Genomic DNA, 20,518 nt, shown 5'->3' with positions numbered 1-20,518 from the left:
TATTGAACTCTGACGCAGTTCAGGGTATACAAAATGTCCCCTACAATGCTGATGATGAGGCAGACAACTTGCTGCTCCCTAATGATGAAGGGCTATATCTGGATTTACAGGATGCCAATAGGTTAGATACATCTCTGGACACTGAGCTGGAATCTCCTCTGGTGCCCCAATGGAAGAATGTTCCTCTAGCAGTAGTACTCTGAAGGACAGTAGAAGTGACATACTTACAGTTGGCTACTTCTGTAACTATGGCAAAATTAGTAACTGCATTCTTTAAAGATCCCAGTTACTAAATTTCCCCTTCATGTGACTTTCACAGACAGTATCATGGACACTTGGTCTAAGCCATGTTTGGGCCCTCCTGTCTGTCGACCTGTGGCCAGATGATGGACATTAGCCCTAGTAAGCCAGATCTTTTTGGCAAAGTATACTATTCCTTAAAGCCTGGTGGTACAGTCATTGTTAGAAATGGGGTTTCTGGTTGGCTAGGGTATGCAGTTAAGCCAGGCAGAACCCACCCACTCTAGTCAGGGCATGGGAGCTACACGTCCAAGATAATCCTTGCTCATCCCGTTGGTAGCTTGGCACGAGCAGTCAGGCCTAACCCGGAGGCAGTGTGTAAAGCATTTGCACAACCCACACAACACACATGACGCACTGTCCCCGCCACATAGGAAACACAACACCAAGTTATATGAAAATATACTGTATTGTACGCAACACAATTACTATACCAAACAGCACATATCAGTAGTGTCCTGCTTCCTTAGCAGTAGTCAGAATGGTACACATTAGCTACACTGCAAACTATCAGTATTCACATATAACACACAGGTTACTCAGTATTCCGCAACATAAGTAGTAGTCAGGAAACACGTTATTTCACCAAAGCCCCTGTCATACGACTATCATAAATGCCCATATTAGGAACATTATAAAACATATGGCAAGTCAGAAAAACATACTAGCATGTTATGCCCATAAAAGGAACATTTGCATACACATGTGAAACATCCTAAAACAGGTAGGCAACATACAAGTCAATAAAGTCTCCAAAAATAACTTATGCCATATGTAGATCCTGTAGAAAGTACCTATGTGAGATGAAAGCACCTCCAGTGCCTGTAGAACAAAAAATGGGGCCCCTGGCGCTCCTCTGCACAGAACGGGCGCCTCCTGAGCATTCGCGGATAGAGAGGGGCGGCACGCACCCCCTCTGCATTAATGATGGGCCCGTCATGGGGCCTGCGATCGTTGGCCCTCACGAGGGGGGAGCAAAGTCAGTAAACCAATTCAGGAAGGAGGGGGTGCAAAGCACCCCCTCTTTCTTAATAACGGGCCCCCTCCTGGGGCCCGCAATCTCTGAGGGCCCTCCCACCCCCGGACCTTCACCGGCCCTCCAACGGGGGGGGGGGGCAATACCATGCCACTGGCCCTCACGAGGGGCCACAGAGGAAGCCCTCTGGTGAAGCTTCCGCCCTGCCTGCGGTCCTGAAGAACAACTTTGGGGCCTCCGGTGGGGCAGAGGGAGGCTTCCTTCTCCCCCTTGCCCTTCCAAATAAGGAGACAGGGGCCCAGTGGGGCGGGGAGGCCTCTGTCCCCACCCAACGTCTTCAGGGACACGCTGCGGCCCTCCTGGCCATCAGAGAGGGCAGGCACAAGAGTAGGTGCCTGCCTGTGCCCCGGGGTTTTTCCTCGGAGCGCGCTTCACCCCCGAAGGCACAATAGGAGCACACTCGCTCCTCTTCTTCTTTTTATGGTGCCCCTGGGGCACAGTGAGGCTGCGCGTCCTCGCGCTTGAGATGAACAGCCCACCCGGGCTGCGGCAGTGATTTTCTTCTAAGGCACTAACGCTTTACAAATCACTTTACACTTATTGAAGAGCCCGGGTCGCGCTCTTCAAAGCGCTTGCAAGATAAAAAGATGCAACTCTTTCCAAAGCGCTAGTTTTTGTCAAGGAGCTAAGCACTCCTCGTGCTTTACACGGTTGCAGGGGTCAGGGGCCACAGCACCCTGCACTTGGGAGCAGGGTTTAATAGAAAGGCCCACAGGTGAAGGAGCCCAGCAACAGGCCAGCACAAAGAGGATGCAGCAAGTGGCAAGTCCTTTACAGTGACCAAGCAGGTCACAAGTCAGCACAGCAGCAGCAGCAGTCCATGGTGGTTCCTGGTGAGTCCTTCCAGCATTTCTGTGTCCAGTTCCAAAATGTCTCCAAGAGTCTCCAAATTGTGAGGAAAATTCCCCTGCACTTATACTCAGTCCTTGCAGTGTTTTACAATGGTAGGGAGAGGAGGTTCCACTCAGTTACAACTGGTTCTGGGAGTGCCCCCTCTCTCCTCCAGCACAGGCTCCAAACATCAGTGGGGGGTAAACGACCCTATTGTGTTAGGCCAGGGCACAGTCTTTACAAATGTAGCCTCTCCCTTCTCTCAGCCCAGGAAGACTATTCAGTATGCAGATGCACCTCTGTGACACCTCCCTGTGTACAGGCTGTCTGAAAAGTATGCACAAAGCTCCAACTGTCACTCTGCCCAGACGTGGATTGGAGTCAAGCTGCAAAACACTGTCATAAGCACAGAGAAATACACACTTTCTAGAAGTGGCATTTCTGTCATAGTAATAAAAAATACACCCACACCAGTAAGCAACATTTATTATCACAACCATACCAAACATGCCTACGCTACCCCTCATAAACCAGACGATACCCCTTACACATAAGGCAGGGCATTTCTAAGGCAATCCTATGAGAAGGCAGCACTCACGGCAGTGAGACACCAAGTTAGGCTGTTTGTCACTACCAGGACAGGCCGCGCAACCTGGCACATGTTCTGACTTCTACATAAATGGCACCCTGCCCATAGGGCTAGCCAGGGCCTACCTTGGGGGTGACTTACATGTAGTAAAAGGGGAGTTTTGGGCCTGGCAAGTAAATTTAGATGCTGGTTCCCTGTGGCAAAAAACTGCCCACACAGGCCTGAGACAGGTTTGAAAGTCTACTTCAGTGGGTGGCGCAAGCAGCGCTGCACGCCCACTGGTAGCATTTAATTTACAAGCCATGGATGTAGAGATACTACTGCACAAGGGACTTACAGGTAAATTAAATATGGCAATTAGGTATAAGCCCACCATACCATCTTTAGATGGGAGAGCCCCTGTACTTTAGCACTGATCAGCAGTGATAAAGTGCTCAGAGTCCTAGAGCCAACAGCGACATGTCAGAAAAAATACGAGGCAGGAGGCAAAAGGACTGGGGATGACCCTGCATAAGGAAAAAAGCCATTAACAAGTAAATAGAGTGTTTAAACATATTGATCCTTTGCAGAATAGAATATGCTTTTCACCTGGTTTAGTCTTAAGATCCTTGTACACAGTGTGCCTTCTGGGTAGGTACAGCCATGCTTCTTGGAACCTGGCCATCCTTCAAGACCTCAGAGTCTCACTTGAAGTATGTCTTCTGTACTGGCTTGGACACCGGAGACTGTATAGGCAGAGCCACTGGCCCTAGTGTTGTATTTAGAAGACATGTCTCGATAAGATCAGCTTTATTTTCACAAGATGTCCAGATGTCCCTGATAGACATGCCCTTTGATGACTCTAAATTGTTTAGAGAGAGGCTCATTTGGTGCTTGAGTGCTTTCAGAGCAGTCGTTCCACAGCACAGTGTTTGGAGCTCTTGTCTCTAGTCCAGCAGTTCCTCCAACAGTATAGAAAAATTCCAGGATGCTGACTACAGACGTCAGCCTTCTCAACCTGTGCAAGAGCCCCAGTCCTTATGGGACGCAGGACTGGTGGCAACTTTACTGTTCCTTTCTGGCTACGGTGACTGCCAAGCCACTTTAATTTGTCTTTAGATTCCCACTCCTCTCACAACTGGACACCGTACTGCTGCATATAGTTTATATGTACACAAAAAGGAATCTGATGTTTAGGATTGAATTGTTTTCAATTGTAATTTTTTACCCCACTCACAATGAGCATTTATAATGTGTTGGTCAATCTTTGTGTGAATACGCTCCCTGCGATTTATTGCAAAGAACTGAAAATGTCATACGTTGATGTGAGAGTGTCCTATGGTAACCCAATGTTAAATATAATTTGTCTAACAAATAGTTTATAATTTTTTTCCCATAACATGCTTCTTTGGATATTTTGTGATACAAGTCTGAAACTGATGTGATTCAAAGGGCTTCATGCAACTATACCAGTGTTATTAAATAGCATTTTGTTAGAATTTTCTTGAATCAAGAGCAGAGAAGGTACATAATTGTCCATATTACCTGGGGTCAGCATCCACAGATTTATATGAACTCAACCCAATATGTGTAAATGTGGTTTTAAGCTGCAATGAGGACATCCAAAGGTCATGTTGCTGAAAGTCAGCAGCATGTCAAGGGTTAGAACGGTGTAGACCTTCAGTGTTAATGTAGCACTGATTATTTGTGCCCGCAACAAAAAAGAAAAGCAGGTTATGAACGGTGTACTAATCTCTAGAGTTATGAACAGTCAAGGATCTTTGAAATGACCAACAATGTGACAGGACTGATGTGCTGAGATGTTGAAGCCAAATGGCTGCCATACTTCCTCAGCTATCCCGGGCACTGAGGAAAGCAATCTCTTGAGAATGATAACATAAAACAACAGAAAAAGAATAAAATTAGTGATACTACATGAGAATAAAGGAAGCATGGATGAAGAAGACAGTTTATTAACAGATAGAAGAAAAATAGAAAAAAGACTAATAATGAAAGACTTTGCATATGTCGACCCTTAGTCTGTCTCCTGAATTCTGTCACGATATATCATGATCTGAGTATCAAGAGTTTCTGTGTAATCTATAAATAGATTCTTGTGGTAGCACATTAGCTGTTGATCTATATGAAGTGAATACTTAAACTGAACTCCTCTCTATACACAAATATATTTGACAGTTTTAGAGGCAAGTAGTGGCACAGCTATGCCATTCCTCTAGGGTATTTAGTCCAAAGTCAGTTGATTCACAACACTTTATCCACTTACTTTCCAGGCGTTGCAAAATGGCTTCCAAATTTCCTCTTCCTGGTGGTTTTTGTTGCTGTTTCGATCATTTGTCATCTTATGTAATCCTTTGTATGATCTTTCTTCATGAAGTGTGAGAACAATGTGGCAGTATATGTTTCACTTCATATTTGACTTCTCTGTTATCAGATTCTCACTTTCACTTGCTGTGTTGTGTGGCCTAAGTAAATTACATCTCACAGACACCAAATACTTGTACATCACATTTAAAGAGTTACAATTCATCAAACGGTTCAAGTCCTGCATCACCTGACTGTGAATAAATGTTTTGGCATTCCACATGAATTAGCACGCTGCCCACTCTGCATTGATAATGGTCAGTTATGTCAGCGAGGACCCCTTTCTTGGTATTCTTGATCGTCTGTACACTACATTGTTCATCTGAATGCACAATAAGATTTTTAATGTTACAACCCCTCTTGTATGTAAACAGATAGGGGCCCAGACACAGGTTTCCATGACTGTAAAACTCTCAAGTGTTTTTTTTTAATTTATTTTTTTATTATCTTCCCAATGTTGTTAATGTGTGGGCAGAAGGTCATAACATACACAATCTTGTCATTCTTTTTCTTGGGCTTGAATAATAGAAGATGTTTCCTCTAAAATAACAAAATCCTCCTCATTGTCGATTTGACTAACTTGCGGGGCTATCCTCTATCTATTAACCGATTTGACAGAATATTCTCTTCTGTGAAATAATCAATCTTGTAGGTGCAAATATGCTGCATCATTAAAAATTGACCGTGAGGTAACATGTTTTGAGTGACCTATGAGGGAGACTGGCATTTCAGTAAACTTATTCTTTTCTGTGAGTTTTCTATAGTGTGTTGTCGTCAGCGGCGTGGGTCAGACTCTGTGCGGCGTCCAGGGGTCGCGGTTTAAGGTAGGGGCGCTTGATGACGACACTGGATTCAGTGGTGCTGGCGTCGGTTGACTGGGGCTGCGGTGCTGGATGGGACGGTGCTTTGTGTACCTCACAAGTGGTGACCATATGCCATGGTGCCGGTGTCAGCAGGAGTGGCATAGTGGATGCCCAGGCTGCAGTGTGAGCAAGGCAATGCCGGAGTGTGGGACCCACAGCGCAGGGTGCAAGCAGCGGCTCAGTGGAGGAGTCGGTGAGACTAGGGTTGCGGTGTGAAGCGGGGCAGTGCGCCTCCAGGCGGCGTCAGCAGGTCACGGTGCAGGCTAGCGGTGTATTTGGCAGTTTTGCAGTGGTATTTCTTCTTGAACCACACAAAACACACAGTTCTCAGTGCTGTAGGTAGATGAAACTGAAGTCTTTGGTGTCCCCGAGAATTCCAACAGGAGGAAAGCTCTACTCCAAGCCCTTGGAGAACTTTTTAAAGCAGGATACATAGCAAAGTTCACTCTTTGCTCTATTTTAAGGCAGAAGCAACAACTGCAGGCCAACCCAGCAAAGCATACACGGCAAATGGGCAGTACTCCTCCTCCAGCTCTTCTCCTTGGAAGAGGTTCCTCTTGATCCAGAAAGATTCTAAAAGTCTGGGGTTTTGGGTCCACTACTTATACCCTTTCTGCCTTCGAAGTAGGCAAACTTCAAAGGAAAGCCTCTGTTGTTGACAAGATCCTGCCTTGCCCTCTGGAAATCCATTTGATAATATTTCTGACTTATATTGTTGACAGTCCAGTATGTGTCCTTCCTCACCTTCTCAGATAGTCAAAAGTTGAAGGTTTGATTTCCTAGATTAATATTCCAGATCCTCATCATATTTATTGAAATAGCAATCAATATGATAACGTTTGTGAGTCATGGACAGTGGCCTTGGACAGTAGTTTCTATCTTAAAGAAAGAGAGCTACCAGCCTCGTCTGGCTCAAAGTTGACGATTTATGGGAAAGTTTATTTTTTAGATGTCACTTTTAAGTAGAGTGTGAATACGGAACTGCAAGCTTACTGTGAACATTACTGAACCATAGTAAAGCTCAACAGGCTCATTATATGGTTAAAAGGAAATGGGGATGTTTCCTCTTGGATGTCCAATTAAATTAGAAGTGCTGCACAGCCATAATCAATTTATTAAATGCCCCTTGTGCTGCATGCTACCTGTGTTTATTGTATTGCAATTGGATGGTATAGGTCTTACTAATCCATAGAATGGCATTGAAATGCTTCACGCCTAGTAGCACCCTGCTTTGGAACCTGAGGTCTGCCCTGTCCACCCATTCCCACACTCCTCCCCATCCACCCACACATGCTCTCTGCCACATCCATCTGTGCATACACTCCCACATCCACCCTCTCATAGACTGCCATCTACAGATGCCCTGCACTCTATTCACTTACTTAACCCATCCATGCTCTTGCTTTCTCAGTGTATGTATATGCCCCTCCATGCACTCGCCCATCCACGTACTCCAACCCCCATTTTTGCACTCATTCCATCAAAGTACTTTATACCCCTTTCACAGACTTTCATTCTTCTGTTCATGCTGTCATCCTTCTATTTACTCAAGCCTATGCTGCTAGTCACTCAGTTTTAAACTTCTGCTAATTCTTGTGTTCTTATCCACATTTCTGTTATTGCTTATGCCAATTTTGATGCCCGTTCCTTCCATCCCATCAAGATATTTTCTCATCATGCAGTCATACTTAGTCAACTTCCCTTCCCCATTCTTTGTTACTCCACCCGAGCAACCTGTCCCAGCAGCCACTCCCCAGCCCAAGCACCGCCAAGGTGGCTCCTTCTTCCCCTTTGCTTACGCCAACTGCTTCTCTTACCCAGGCAACCCCCTCCTCTTACACATGCTGCTGCTCTCCTCCCTGGCAGCTCCTTTCACACTTGGGAGCTTCCCTCTCACCAGTTGCCACTGTTCTGAAAAACATGCAAAGATTGAACCTTAAAGAATCAGTACCTTGTAGAAGTTAATGGTATCCTTGTGTCCCTTTTTAGCTCAATATTTCCAAGGAAGAGTTAGTCAGGCCATGCCTGTGACAGTTAATTGCTATCTACGTTTAATATATGCATCCTGTATATTTGACCCAGACTGTATTTAAAGTACATCTAGACGTTTCACAAGCAGGTGCCCTTGGAAGACAGTTAGGGCTGCCCATAACCAATTATGCAGTCTGCCTCTGACTGATATAAAACTTACTCCAGCTGTGCGCATACCTACTGGTATGCAATCCATGGTAATATCATGACAAATAGCTCTTTCCCCAAGATGTGGTTTTATTTTACATTTGGTCCTCGATACCAATTGGTATTGAAATAGCGTACAGGTGAAGAGTGACTGGAGTGAACTGGATGCCCCTTTTGGAATTGTGAAAGGTCAGCTCACTCACATGTACTTAAGGAAATACCAATATGTTGCTAATCCACAGGATTTATGGAAAAATAACCAATGATAGTATGGTGAGTAATTTGTTCTCTTTCCCCTGAAGATAAAACAGTAGAACCCCCAACTGTTCATATCTAATCTCTGTATCTGTATAATACTTTTCAGTGCCCTACTTTGACTATTTTGTCATCTTTTATTCTAAAACATACATTGCTTTAGGTATCAGAATTTATATAAAAATGTTTAATCTATACACTGTAGTACTTTGGCAGAACCGCCTTTTTGAAATTCTGATTACATTCATATATTTAAAAAACAGATTCTCCAGGTGTGCCGCCTAGTGCTAATGCACATCAGCTCTTCAAAGGATTTAGCTTTGTTGCGACTACTACAATAGAAGAACATAAAATATCTTCCTTTGCGTGTGTGTTGCCAAGAGTACAGGTAAACCGTAATTTCATTACATTTGTTTGAGATATGATATTTTATGTGTGTACTAAAACACTCATCAGCAATTGTAAAAATTACCAAGCCTGCATGATGTTTATTTTAGAAGTAAATGTCTGTTTCAAGTGGTGTGACCCCCTCTGACCCCCAAGATCTCAGATAGATCCTCAAAGGATAATGTTAGAAACGTGTCCTTGAAGTAATGCCTAAGGCTTGTAGGTACGCAGGCTTAAATGTGCGTCATGTACGACGCAGCATCACTCATTGCCAAGTGTGACCCTGATAACCACAGGATTCATCTTGAAAGAGGAGGAAATTAACATTCCTCTTTCATTTTAGATATTAGTTTTCAGTATCATCATGTCCTTGATGTGTTCCTGAGCTAGGAAAAGAGCAGCTTTGCTGGGAATGTTATCAATTCACCTCATTGATTGACTCCAAGTCTGCCAGTAAACTTGTTTTTGTCACCATTGGTGGGTTTCAATCATAATTAAGAGAGAGAGTGATGCAAGTTATAGAGATAAAAATAGATAAGGCCGCGTGTAGATATACCCTTCATTACATACTCTTTAAACTGTTTAGCTCTACATTAAGGCTTAATTGTTTCTAACCCATTTATGAGTCTTTCTTATCCATTCATCCATTTGCAATACAGTTTATCTATTTTGACAATATTACTGATGAACCTACTGTTTTCATGCATGTTATGTATAGTGTTGGAAATGGTTCGGTTAGTGTCTGATACGATTTTGAGAATGTCTGTTATTCTCTCTAAAACGTGCATTGTTTTCAGTTTAGGTGTTTGTGTTCAATTGTGACTCCCCTTACCTAGGGAAACCTATGTTCACATACTAACAAGCAAATTACAGTGTTGTGATGGAGCTTGATACCAATTATTGTTTGGTGGTTTTAATGCTCAGGGCATTTGCTTTCTGCACCTAAACTACAGAAATCAACCTACATCTGTGCTACTGTAGGAGTTGTTTCTGTCTTTATCTAAGCAGGTTTGATGGTCTCTCTTTATCTGCCCATTGCAATTCCCATTTCCATTTCCAGCACTACATTTGGAGATTGTATATTCAGACTGTTAATTTTAATCTCAGTCCCTTCCCTACTTCAGCATGTCTTAAGTCTGAGTGCGACAAGTGGGTAAAACTACTTATTTATGTGATGGAAATTTGCAAGATAAATGGCCTGCTTAGTATGGAAGCAATACATTGAAAACCTCCTCTTTTTCTTTTCAACGCACCAAATTGAAAACTTGGACAATAAACGGCTAGCTCCCCCATGCAGAAAAATAACAACTAAGTCATTCCTATTCCCTCTTCAGTGCAAGTCACTTTTGTTAATCAGTAAACCTCACCAGCCACCTATGCCACCCTGCTCTGGTTCCCTCCACTTGTTGTTTAAAATGCACCTCCCCACCCCCCTAATCACACCCAAGAAAAGCCTGGTGCACTTCACACTGATTTTCCCCAAGCACACTGTTGTACATCCTTAGCAATGTCTGGCTCCTGAGTAGTTCCCTTCTTCATTAATGCTCTCCAGCAAATCTTTTTTTTACTTTCCTTCATTTTCGGAGAAGATTTCAAGTTTCTACATCCCCCAGAGGCCTCCTTCTATCTGCTTCCATCTGCAGTGTCCTGCTGGTCTCTCACTGGATTGTTGCCATGTGTGCTCCTATGTCAGACTCTTATCTTGGACATCAGCAATGCTCAACGCATTTTAACCTTTCAATAGGGATTTCAGCTGCCACTAAGTTCCCTCCCTCTCAAAAATGTTTCAGGACGGGTGACTCCCATCTATACGTTCTCCCTTTGTTTTCAAAGAGATCTGCCATTATCAGGAACTCCTGTAATTTCTGGTGAGTTTAGCTGACACATCATGAAAAATTTCCTCCTTTGGACCTTGCTGTTAAATAATTTCTCATTTTTTGTGGAAGTAGTGTATGCAGGTTAGGCTGTCTTCGGGTATATTTTCTTACTATGAGCATGATCCTGTCTGGTGGGTGTGTTTCAACAGGATTTCTTCCTGGTTGAGATTTGGCAGAATGTGCACTAGCAGTCTGTTGACCTAGTTCTCCATCGTTTCCTTCCTATCCAGATGGCACTCCTCTTATTCTTATGTCCTACCACCTCTTTGAAGTATGCTTAGAGCATGATGTTTTGGTTAATCAACTTCCTCCTTTCTTGCATCTCCACCTTCTGATAGAGTATTCTGCTCTGGTAGAGCCTCCCTAGCTCTGTAATGTCTTCCTTAACCTCCTGCAGATCTTTTGTGACCTTCTCTCACAATTTCAGTATATCCTCATGTAGGCCTTAGAATAGTTCCTCCACGACCATACTTGTGATGAAAGGTGATTCTGCCTCAAACGTCATTCCATGAAGCTCCTCTCAGGTGTCTTCTCAGGGAGATGGTGAAGTTGCTTTCCCCAGCATATCTGGTCGCTTTGTCTCTGGTCTAGTCATCAAAACTTAATTGAGCCATCTTCCTTGCTCTTGGTTGGGACATTTCTATGCGTCTCTTGTCCCATGCAAACGTATAAACTACTGGTCTGCAAATGAATAGAGGGACCCACGAGCTCCCTGAGCCACCTGCTGCTACTCCACTCCTGGTCTGGAATGTTTTACTGTATTCGCTCTCACCTCTTCATCATCCAAATGGGCCCCCAGGCATCCCTTATTTCTAATGGTTAATGTTGTCATCCACACCAGCCACAGGATGTAGAGAGAGATATGCAGGGGTCCTCAGTTACCGCAACTGTAGTATCAGCTCTACCCATTCAGCTTCCTCGGGCCTCACGTCGTCTGTCTCCTCCTCTAAGGAGCCTGTCACGTTGAGGCAGATGACATTGTCCACTGGCTGGTTTCTGTGGGTCTGGTCCTTGCTCCCTGACCACAGTGATGTCAAAGTCCTGTCAATCACCTCTAGGCTGCTCTCTTCTCATTGTCGGGCCTCTGCTCCACAAATCCTCAGTTGCCCACCATAGACTAAGCTGCACATGTGTCACTCTGCTCCAGGCTTCTTGTGGATGCCACTTAATCGCAGTATTCACCTCTAGTGGACATGTAGGAGCCTACCTAATCTTTGGCTCCCGCTCTGAGTCTCCACAGCCACTGTTTTGTTCTCAGCTATGATCTCTCTTTTCCGCAAGGAATCTCACCTCTACGTTGCCGTCTGACCACAGCGAGCAGATAGTTTTCTCATGGCATGGTCACCCTTCCACGTAGCCTGATTTATCATTGGCAGTTAGAAAGGGGCAGGTAAAGGAATAGATGGGCCCAGGTGGAGAAGTGCTTGGCATGACTTTCTGTGCCACCATCTTGTCTCTGACTCTCGAGCGATTCATCTTTCTAGCTTAAACGAATCCAAGGCCATTTCAACCTTATTTTGTGTTTTCGAATAAAGTAGTTTGTAAGGCTAACCCCTAACCTTTCCATTCCCATCAATGCAGCTTTAGATTCTAATTCAGAGTGAAAGCTTAGTTTGTTTGGGAAATGTTCTCCCCTGGTGCTCGGTCTGGTCACTGGATCAGTATCCTACTGCTGTTCTATGCTGGTCATCTGTTCCAATAATTTAAAACATACTTATCTGGAGTTACTCATGTTTTCTTAGCCTAATATGTCCTTTTCATAATAACCCATAATAACCACCCACATCCGTGACCAGCTTTAATAATTATTTTAATTCACTTTCAATGATTAAAGAATGTCTGAGTGTCATTGACACGTGACAGTTACATGTGAAGCTGCAGTAAGGAGCCTGATGATGCATAAATTGCATACACCCCATCAGTTGGCTTCAAAGTGTTGTGGCAAAATCTTTCTTACTGCCCGTTTACAAAATCCTGTTTGCTGGTAATAGAAAATGAACCTATAAACTTTTGTGATCTAATATGTGGCTGCCTTCTAAATATTAATGCATCATCAGTTACAAGAGTGTTGCCAAAGAAGCTAAAGCATGCAGTGCTATCTCCCCTGCTGTGAACATTTTCTTTGGACAGCAATGAGCATGCAAATTGTGGATCTAGCTCAGATACTCCTTCTAGGACGAGAACAGTATACTGGATGACGTGTATGGCCTCCCTGAGAACCTTTTTAAAGATTGCTACACTGGCTCCGCATCCGGAACGTTGCACTTTTAAACTTCTCTGCCATGCCCACAGAGCCTTGTTTATGGAAAGTCCGTCATCTCCTCGATATAGAGTATGTTTTTATCATCCAGCAAGATGTCTTAGATCTTCCAATACGGCGCTGGCACTAGCTTATCAGATTAGAACGACCTGGAATGGTGCTCGGTCATTCTCCTACTTGGCTCACCCTAATGGAACTTATTGTCCACTGAGATTAGTTCTTGTCCGAATTTTTTATTTAAAAAAAGACTTGAAAGCATGGTTATTTTAAGAATTGGCCTTTCATCTTCCCTCTGCAGTATTAGTTTAGTTTAGTTTATGCATTTTTATAAAGCGCATAGCTACCCTAGGGCATCCCAGCGCTAAAGGTACAGAGAAATCCAAGACACGTGAAAAGACACAACTAATGACTAAAAAGAATGGTTTTCAGTTTCTTCCTAAAAAAAGGATTCAGTAGGTTCATGGCGAAGCTCAGAAGGTAAAGCATTCCAAAGATGGGCAGCCTTGATAGTAAAGGAGTTTCCACCCCATGCTCTATGGACACGGGGTATATGAATCTGCCGGGCTAAAGAATATTTAAGGTGTCTTCGAGGGGCGTGAATATAAATGTGTTTTCTAAAAAAAGAAGGTCCTTTGTTATGTAAGGCTCTGTGAGTGATGCACATGGATTTTAAATGTATGCAATGTTTAACCGGCAGCCAGTGGAGAGCCACAAGAGTTGGCTTGGCAGATAAATGTCTCGGGCAATCCGTAAGGAGCCTAGCTTCAGCGTTTTGAACAATCTGCAGCTTCCTTATCACGTATTCCGGGGAGCTTAGGTAGAGGGAATTCCCATAGTCCAGGTGGGAAAGAATTAATGCCTGGACCAGGATCCTTCTGGACAAAGGAGGGAGAAGATTGAGAATCTTCCTAAGCGATCTGATAAGGCCAAAACAAACTGAGGAGATTTTCTTAGCTTGTGATTCCATCCTAAGACGGGAATCCAGTATAAAAACTAGGCTTTTTACTTGTCTTTTAGGGGACGGAAGACTGGCAAAGGTCTCTGAGTAACAAGATAAAGGGGAGGCAGCCAGATAGATTTGCAGAGGGAGACTTTGCAGTACTGGATAGAGAGACGACTAATTGAGTATCGTCGGCGGAGGTGATCACTGAAAGATTGTAGGGGGCAACCACTTTGGCCAAGGAAGATAGATAGATATTAAAGAGGGTAGGACTTAAGGAGGATCCCTGAGGGACTCCACATACTGAAGAAACGACATTAGACAGGAAAGAGCGGTCTAAAACTTGAAAGGATCTTCCAGTAAGAAAGGAGAACAGCCAAGAAAGCGCAAGGCCTCCCACGCCTATCTTACGGAGTCTATCACGAAGAAGAGAGTGGTCAACCGTGTCAAAAGCTGCGCTAAGGTCCAGGAGAATAATGGCTACATGTCCTCCCTTATCTAATAGATGACGGGCAGATTCGGTCACCGTCAGAAGCGCAGACACAGGACTGTGTTGTGCTCTAAAACCCATTTGGGAGGGGTGAAGGAGCGTATTACTTTCCAAATAGTTCATAAGCTGTAGATTTATATGCTTCTCTAGTATCTTAGCTAGAATGGGGAGAAGAGCAATGGGTCTGTAATTATCCAGAACCAAGGGGTCAAGTTTGGGCTTTTTAAGGAGAGGTTTTACAATGGCATGTTTGAGCGATTGGGGGAAGAGGCCCGCGTTGAGAGAAGCATTGAGAATTTTCATCAAAGAAGGAATAACAACATCTGCGGCTTTTATAAGAATAGACGGGGGAACAAGATCCAAAGGGGAGCCAGATTTAATAGCACTGAGTAATTTAAAAGCTTGCTCATCTGTGAGCGGTAAGAAGGCAGTTAGTGAGGGTCCAGTCGGTAGGGAATTCCCTGCCAGCTCATCAGAAGACATCTGGGGGGGGGACAATGAGAAATCCGCGTAGAGCCTCTTAATCTTGTCCTGGAAATGGGCTGCTAGAGAGTTACTATGAATAACAGACGCTTCAATCGGGGAGGCCGGTGTAGGAATAATAGTAAGCTCTTTAAAGATCTGGAATATTTCTTTCTGAAAGTTAGCGGAGTCTTCTATTCTCCTGCTATAGTAGCTGGCTTGGGCTGTCTTAATGTTCTGATGATAATTTCTAATAGCTTGTTTGTACTTTTCTTTAGCTAAAGAGCCATAGTCCTTTCTCCAGATTCTTTATAATTTTTTACAGCTAGTTCTAAGTTCTAATAGTAAGGGGGAGTACCATGGTTTAGATTTAAGGTGGGGTTTTTGTGATCTAAGTTTGATGGGCAGTACTAGATCCTGGGTGGTGGAGATCCAGCTATCAAAATGTTCAGGGGTAGTCAAAGGAGAGTCGCAGCTGAACCTAGTGGAGGCACGAAGTGCAGCACACCAAAGATTAGGCGATAATTTAGACCAAGTGCGACTCGAGGTGGTTAGCTTAGGTTGAGGGTCTCTAGGGAGATCATAGAGAAAGTTAAATGAAAGGAGAAAATGATCTGTCCACGGTAGAGGTACTGACGGAGAGATGGCAAAATCTGGAATGTTGCTGAAAAGCAGATCCAGAGTATGGCCTTTCACGTGAGTAGGACCCACGACCAATTGAGTCATGTCTAGCGCATTAAAAGAGTTAAAGTATTAGCTTAAGCTATTGGCTACATCTTTGGGAGAGAGTTGTAGCACTTTATAAATCCATTAACAATAACAATGTTCATTTTAACTGTGATGTTGAGGTACTTTTTGTCTGTGGCACAGATGAGCCTGAAGGGCAACCAGATCACCTTGGCACAAGGGTGTTAGTGTTACTGAACTTGTCTCCAGCTTCCTTTGTTGTGGATCATCCTATATTTTTAAGAAGGATGTAACAGGTGGGAAGCAGAGACGAGGTACTTCAGGCGTATCTTATTGCAGGCTTCCACTGGTAGTGATCTCACCCTTTGAAACCAAAGCAAGAGAGATTACACGTTACTTGTAGTCCACTGCTTTTCAATGTCTGTGTTCAACCATTAAGGTATATAAAAAAGTGATGGATAGAATGCTTAAATTAATCACAGCCACTGGTAATAACTCGGGCCGCATCCCAGTCCATTGTATTATGCACAACATGCCACCTCAGTGTGGCCCTCACCATATCCAAATCAGTCTTGACCCTGCTCCTGTGGGAACAGTCCATCTCAAACTGCCAGATTAGGTCCTCCCTGAACCAAAACACAAGCAAGCCAGGACTGGTTTCACACTTATTAGGGCTCATCAACCAGGTATAGCTTGGTTCAAGTGCCACAGTGTGCAAGAGACCCACGCCTAGGAATACCTGTGTTACTTAGGGCAAAACATGAAAGTATACAAAACAAAAGTGATGGATGTAATGCTGGAATTATTCACAGCCGCTGTTAATTACTCTGGGTTGCACACTATGCCACCTTGGTTTGGACCTAGCTATAGGCAAATCAGCCTTAACCCTGCTCAAGTGGGAACCATCTTGTCTGGCTGGGTGCTCCCTGAACTAACGATGGACTGAAATGTTGTATTCACAAATGGCTGACATTAATGCAAGCATTCCATCCATCACTTTTTTTTATACTTTAGTATGTTCAGCCATTGGTATATTTTATTATTGGCTTTACTTTTGGGGTGTATACCTTCAGTTATGACATTCAGGTCACCTCCGAAAATTGATAGTGCTCTGCTTGATACTGCTCATTAAAGGACTGGGTAGCTAACATTGTGACCTGAACAAAAAGCATCTTCATTATGTTAAACCACCTAAGAGTAAGAGGCTCCTGCTTAATGATTTCCAGAGATTTTGGCCTTCAAAGATTGTCTGGGTTCAGTGGGTGCATGCCTTATGTATGTATCCTAGCCCCATGATATGGAGGTGTCATTGTTGATTCATAGCCATTGATGAAACCGGTTATTGTGGCGTTTGCAGGTGTTGTTTCAACTGAAGCTACTGTGTAGAATGCTTATCTGGCTTTCCAGCACCAGGTGTTGGTTGCACCTGCTTTAGTGATAGTATGACTGGAACGCAAACATAATGTGTATATCTAGGCTTATGAAAAAAGGCAAAGGAGCATGATTTAGATAATCCAGAATGGTCACGGCTTTGTAGCTCCTCCACTATCTTTGGGTGAAGAAGAGGATTGAGTTTAAAAATACATGCATTGTTCACAGGGTTTTCTTATGATCAAGGACTGCAATTTCTAGAAGTGAAGATAACCTTATATATAACTTCATGAACCTTGACATTAACATCGCTGTTGCCAGCAGTAGTTTCATGATTTACAAAGTACAAGATAGGTGACAAATAAAGTTTTGGTCAAGTAGTTATAAACTGGTATAAGATAGCTCTTGCCAAACTCTGTTCCATTTGCATTCACTGTGAAAACATGGTTGTCTCCAGGATGCACATTACAGCCACTCAATCACTCTTTCGTTCTCCTGAAAATAGCATGTCTAAAATGTCTACACAGCCAGAATCCCTTGCTCACCTCTCTTTAGAAAATGTGAGTTCTCTGGTAAATACATGCAATTTTTCACCACCTATGTCAGTGTCATCTCTAAACACACAGTTGTGGTTTGTAGAACGTTGTTTTAACCATGGTCCTTGGATACATGTATGTTTGTGCTTTACGCCCTATCTACCGTTCCTGAGTGGCAAGACAAAGCATTATGCATTCTTGATTTCTTTCTAGATAGGACCATTTGTGTCTGTTATAACAGTGTTTTCCAAGAAGGAGTATTTTTGATGGTTTGAAGCAATACCTTTTCAAATACATTTGGGTTGATGAATATTTTAACATTCTATCTCAACTTGCTATTCAATCAAAAGAAAATATCACTTCCTTCAAACTGTTGTGTACTTCTGTTCCATATACCCAGAATAACAATTGCTCAGCCTTCCTAACAATATCAAGTCCAGACGTTTTAAATGCTACCAGTTAACAGCCTATGGTGTGATGTCATATTTACAGGGTTTTCACTGTACTGCAGCAATGGACACCTTATCCCCATAACACTTTTCACCTTGACATGAACTTACCAGCAACTCGCTTGTGAGGCGCTTTACTTAACCAAAGTAGATATTATGAACAGCTGATCTACACTGTAATTGAAATGCCGGGTAACATAAGAATTTTAGCCAAATGGCTAGGATCTTCAGTCATGACAACAGTATGCATGAGCATGGAGTCCAGTCCAGCAGACAGTAGAGAAGTGGTGGAGCTGGGCTTTGATGTAGTAGTTGGTGAAAGCAGAAATACGAGCTTCCCATTCAGTGAAACTTTGGAGAGGAGATACGGTCTGCAGCCATTGAAGGTTTCCCAGGGACTCACTAGTAGAGAAGCACAAATGCCATATTCTATAGCTTGGATTTAGACCAGGTAGCTGGAGCCTTTCAAGTTGAGGATTACTATCCATAGCATGTGCGTTTGTGTATGTCCGTACATGTTGTAGCACTTGAATGCTCCACTTAGTCTCAAGATTTGCCCGAAAGGTCAGCACTGTCAGCTCCCTATCTACCTCTCCAATTGGCAATCCCTCCTTACTGCAAGCCCATATCCTAGTTGTAATGGAACTCTTTGGATATGATTTTGAAAGTGGAGGCTGACAAAAAGACCCATGCTCTGACAAAATGCAACATCTCTTCACAGCCCGGGATCAGCGGGTCCTTTAGTCACCCTCTGATTGCAAACTCTTTCAGAAATCATCACAGCTCTATTTAAGGGAGATGTTAACATCGTGTGTGCTCTTTTTTGTCCTCATTGCATCTCAGGACATAAGTTCAGAAAACTCTTTCTCAATGTTTATTATTCTTGAGAATGTTCAGAATATATCTTTAAATGTAGTCACAGAATATCTTATTTCTTCAAAGCACCTACATGGAAACTGTGCAAAGTTTTCTGACATGTATGAGTTGAAGGAAGACATTGGTATTGGATCTTACTCCGTGTGCAAGCGATGTGTCCATATAGCTACGAACATGGAATTTGCTGTGAAGGTATTTATCCTTTATGATACTTGGCACTTTTTTCCTTTCTATTTTAAAAATTGTACTTTCGGTTACTGAACATTAAATATGAGTACAAAAATCCTATGTAATTGAATTTTACTTCAGCACAGCTTTTGTTTTTCAGTCTGGCTGTAGGCCGCTTCAGCTTTCTAGAATACTTCCTGTCAGTACAACATAAGAAACCTAAGAAAAGAGATTTTGGATCATTCGCTTTCATCTATTGGCTTATTAGCTTGTGCTGTCTTGAGGCATTGGCTTGGTGGGCTGTTCATCACTGTTAGGACCACACCCGGACATTTCACATTTGTTTACATGTACAATTAACATTGATCAGTGGTAAAAAAAAAAAGAAAAATCTATGTGAAGGCACACAGACACCCATGCAGATGGACACCCACATGCAGTTCTTGATTTGTAAATAAAAACGTGCCCAGAGCCTTCCTCTTAAACAAGAAGCTGCTGCAATTAAATGCGAGAACACGTAATACTGAGGCAGCATAATCCTGAAGCTATCTCAGGCCTCTTCAATCCAAATAGAGCCACTCCCTGCTCCTTCAGCTCACTCTAGCAGCTTTCTGCTTTCTCCCATAGTGACACTTTTTCATTTCCCCCTTCTTTCGTCCCTTCCTTATGTGTCTTTTGCTTGCAGCAAATGCTTGAGGCAGATGAATAAGCCCCGGCCCTCAAAAATAAGTGCCGGTGCTCCGCACCGGAAACAAGCACAAATTAAGCACTGCCCACATGCATGCTTTCACCGCCCCCACTTCACGTTTACCCCTGACTATCTTTCATCACTTATATCATTGTTGCATGCACTCTCATGTAAGGCTCCATCAGAATTGACTTGGAACTGCTGTAAAAAAAAAAAGGCAATATCCAGGCAATGTGTATTTGTGAATAACAACACCCACATTTCCTTGCCAGTCACAAGATGGTGTCTTGTCATATGCCATTGAAGATGTCATTTCACAGCCAGGAAAGACACTGCAGCCTACATCAGCGCTTTGTGTGAGCCCATTCAGGGGTGAAATTTCAGCTATTTCATATTCTCTGGTTGGATCATATGGAGTGGTGTATGATTCCAGCAGCAAGGACAGCTGTCACCCATGCATTGCAGTGCTCATTGCCGTGTATACCTCCTCGACTACCTACATGGTTAATTCCTTAAGAAGTAAGTTGGAGCTTCTTGATGCTGTCAAACACATTTTTGGCAGGGGTAAAATGGAATCCGTACCCCTTATCTGTCACTTTGCCTATATTATCTGCTACCCCCAGAATATACATTTTGTCTCTGAAGCGTGAAATATACATTATATTAGACCTTGCTTGATGGTTGACATTATCCTGGTGTTTTTTGATGTTCAGTGCATTGTCTTTAGGGAATAACTTGCATATGAGTGCCTCCTTTTAAATCTCAATGGGGACTCATTCGGATATGTTGCAAGAAAATACTGTTCTGTATCTGTCTTGTGAATCTTTGAGTCTCTAAAAGTATAGAGTTCTTCTATGTGTCATGAGAATTCTTTTCCCCCTCTCCCTAACTTATCCTGCACTGCCACGATATAT

General features: G+C 43.2%; 1 protein-coding gene across 1 annotated transcript in view; it reads left to right on the top strand.

Moving 5' to 3' along the window:
• Positions 1–20,518, top strand: part of RPS6KA6 (ribosomal protein S6 kinase A6) — a 322,514-nt gene that overhangs the window by 172,255 nt on the left and 129,741 nt on the right. The window contains exons 14-15 of the mRNA XM_069212593.1: positions 8,677–8,801; positions 18,815–18,940. Coding sequence (XP_069068694.1) covers positions 8,677–8,801; positions 18,815–18,940 — 251 coding nt within the window. The remainder of the gene's footprint in view (positions 1–8,676; positions 8,802–18,814; positions 18,941–20,518) is intronic.

Source organism: Pleurodeles waltl, chromosome 2_1 (assembly GCF_031143425.1).
Source record: "Pleurodeles waltl isolate 20211129_DDA chromosome 2_1, aPleWal1.hap1.20221129, whole genome shotgun sequence".
NCBI classification, from domain to species: Eukaryota; Metazoa; Chordata; class Amphibia; order Caudata; family Salamandridae; genus Pleurodeles; species Pleurodeles waltl.
Note: the sequence above shows the minus strand (reverse complement) of the source record. Positions and strands in the feature narration are given on the sequence as shown.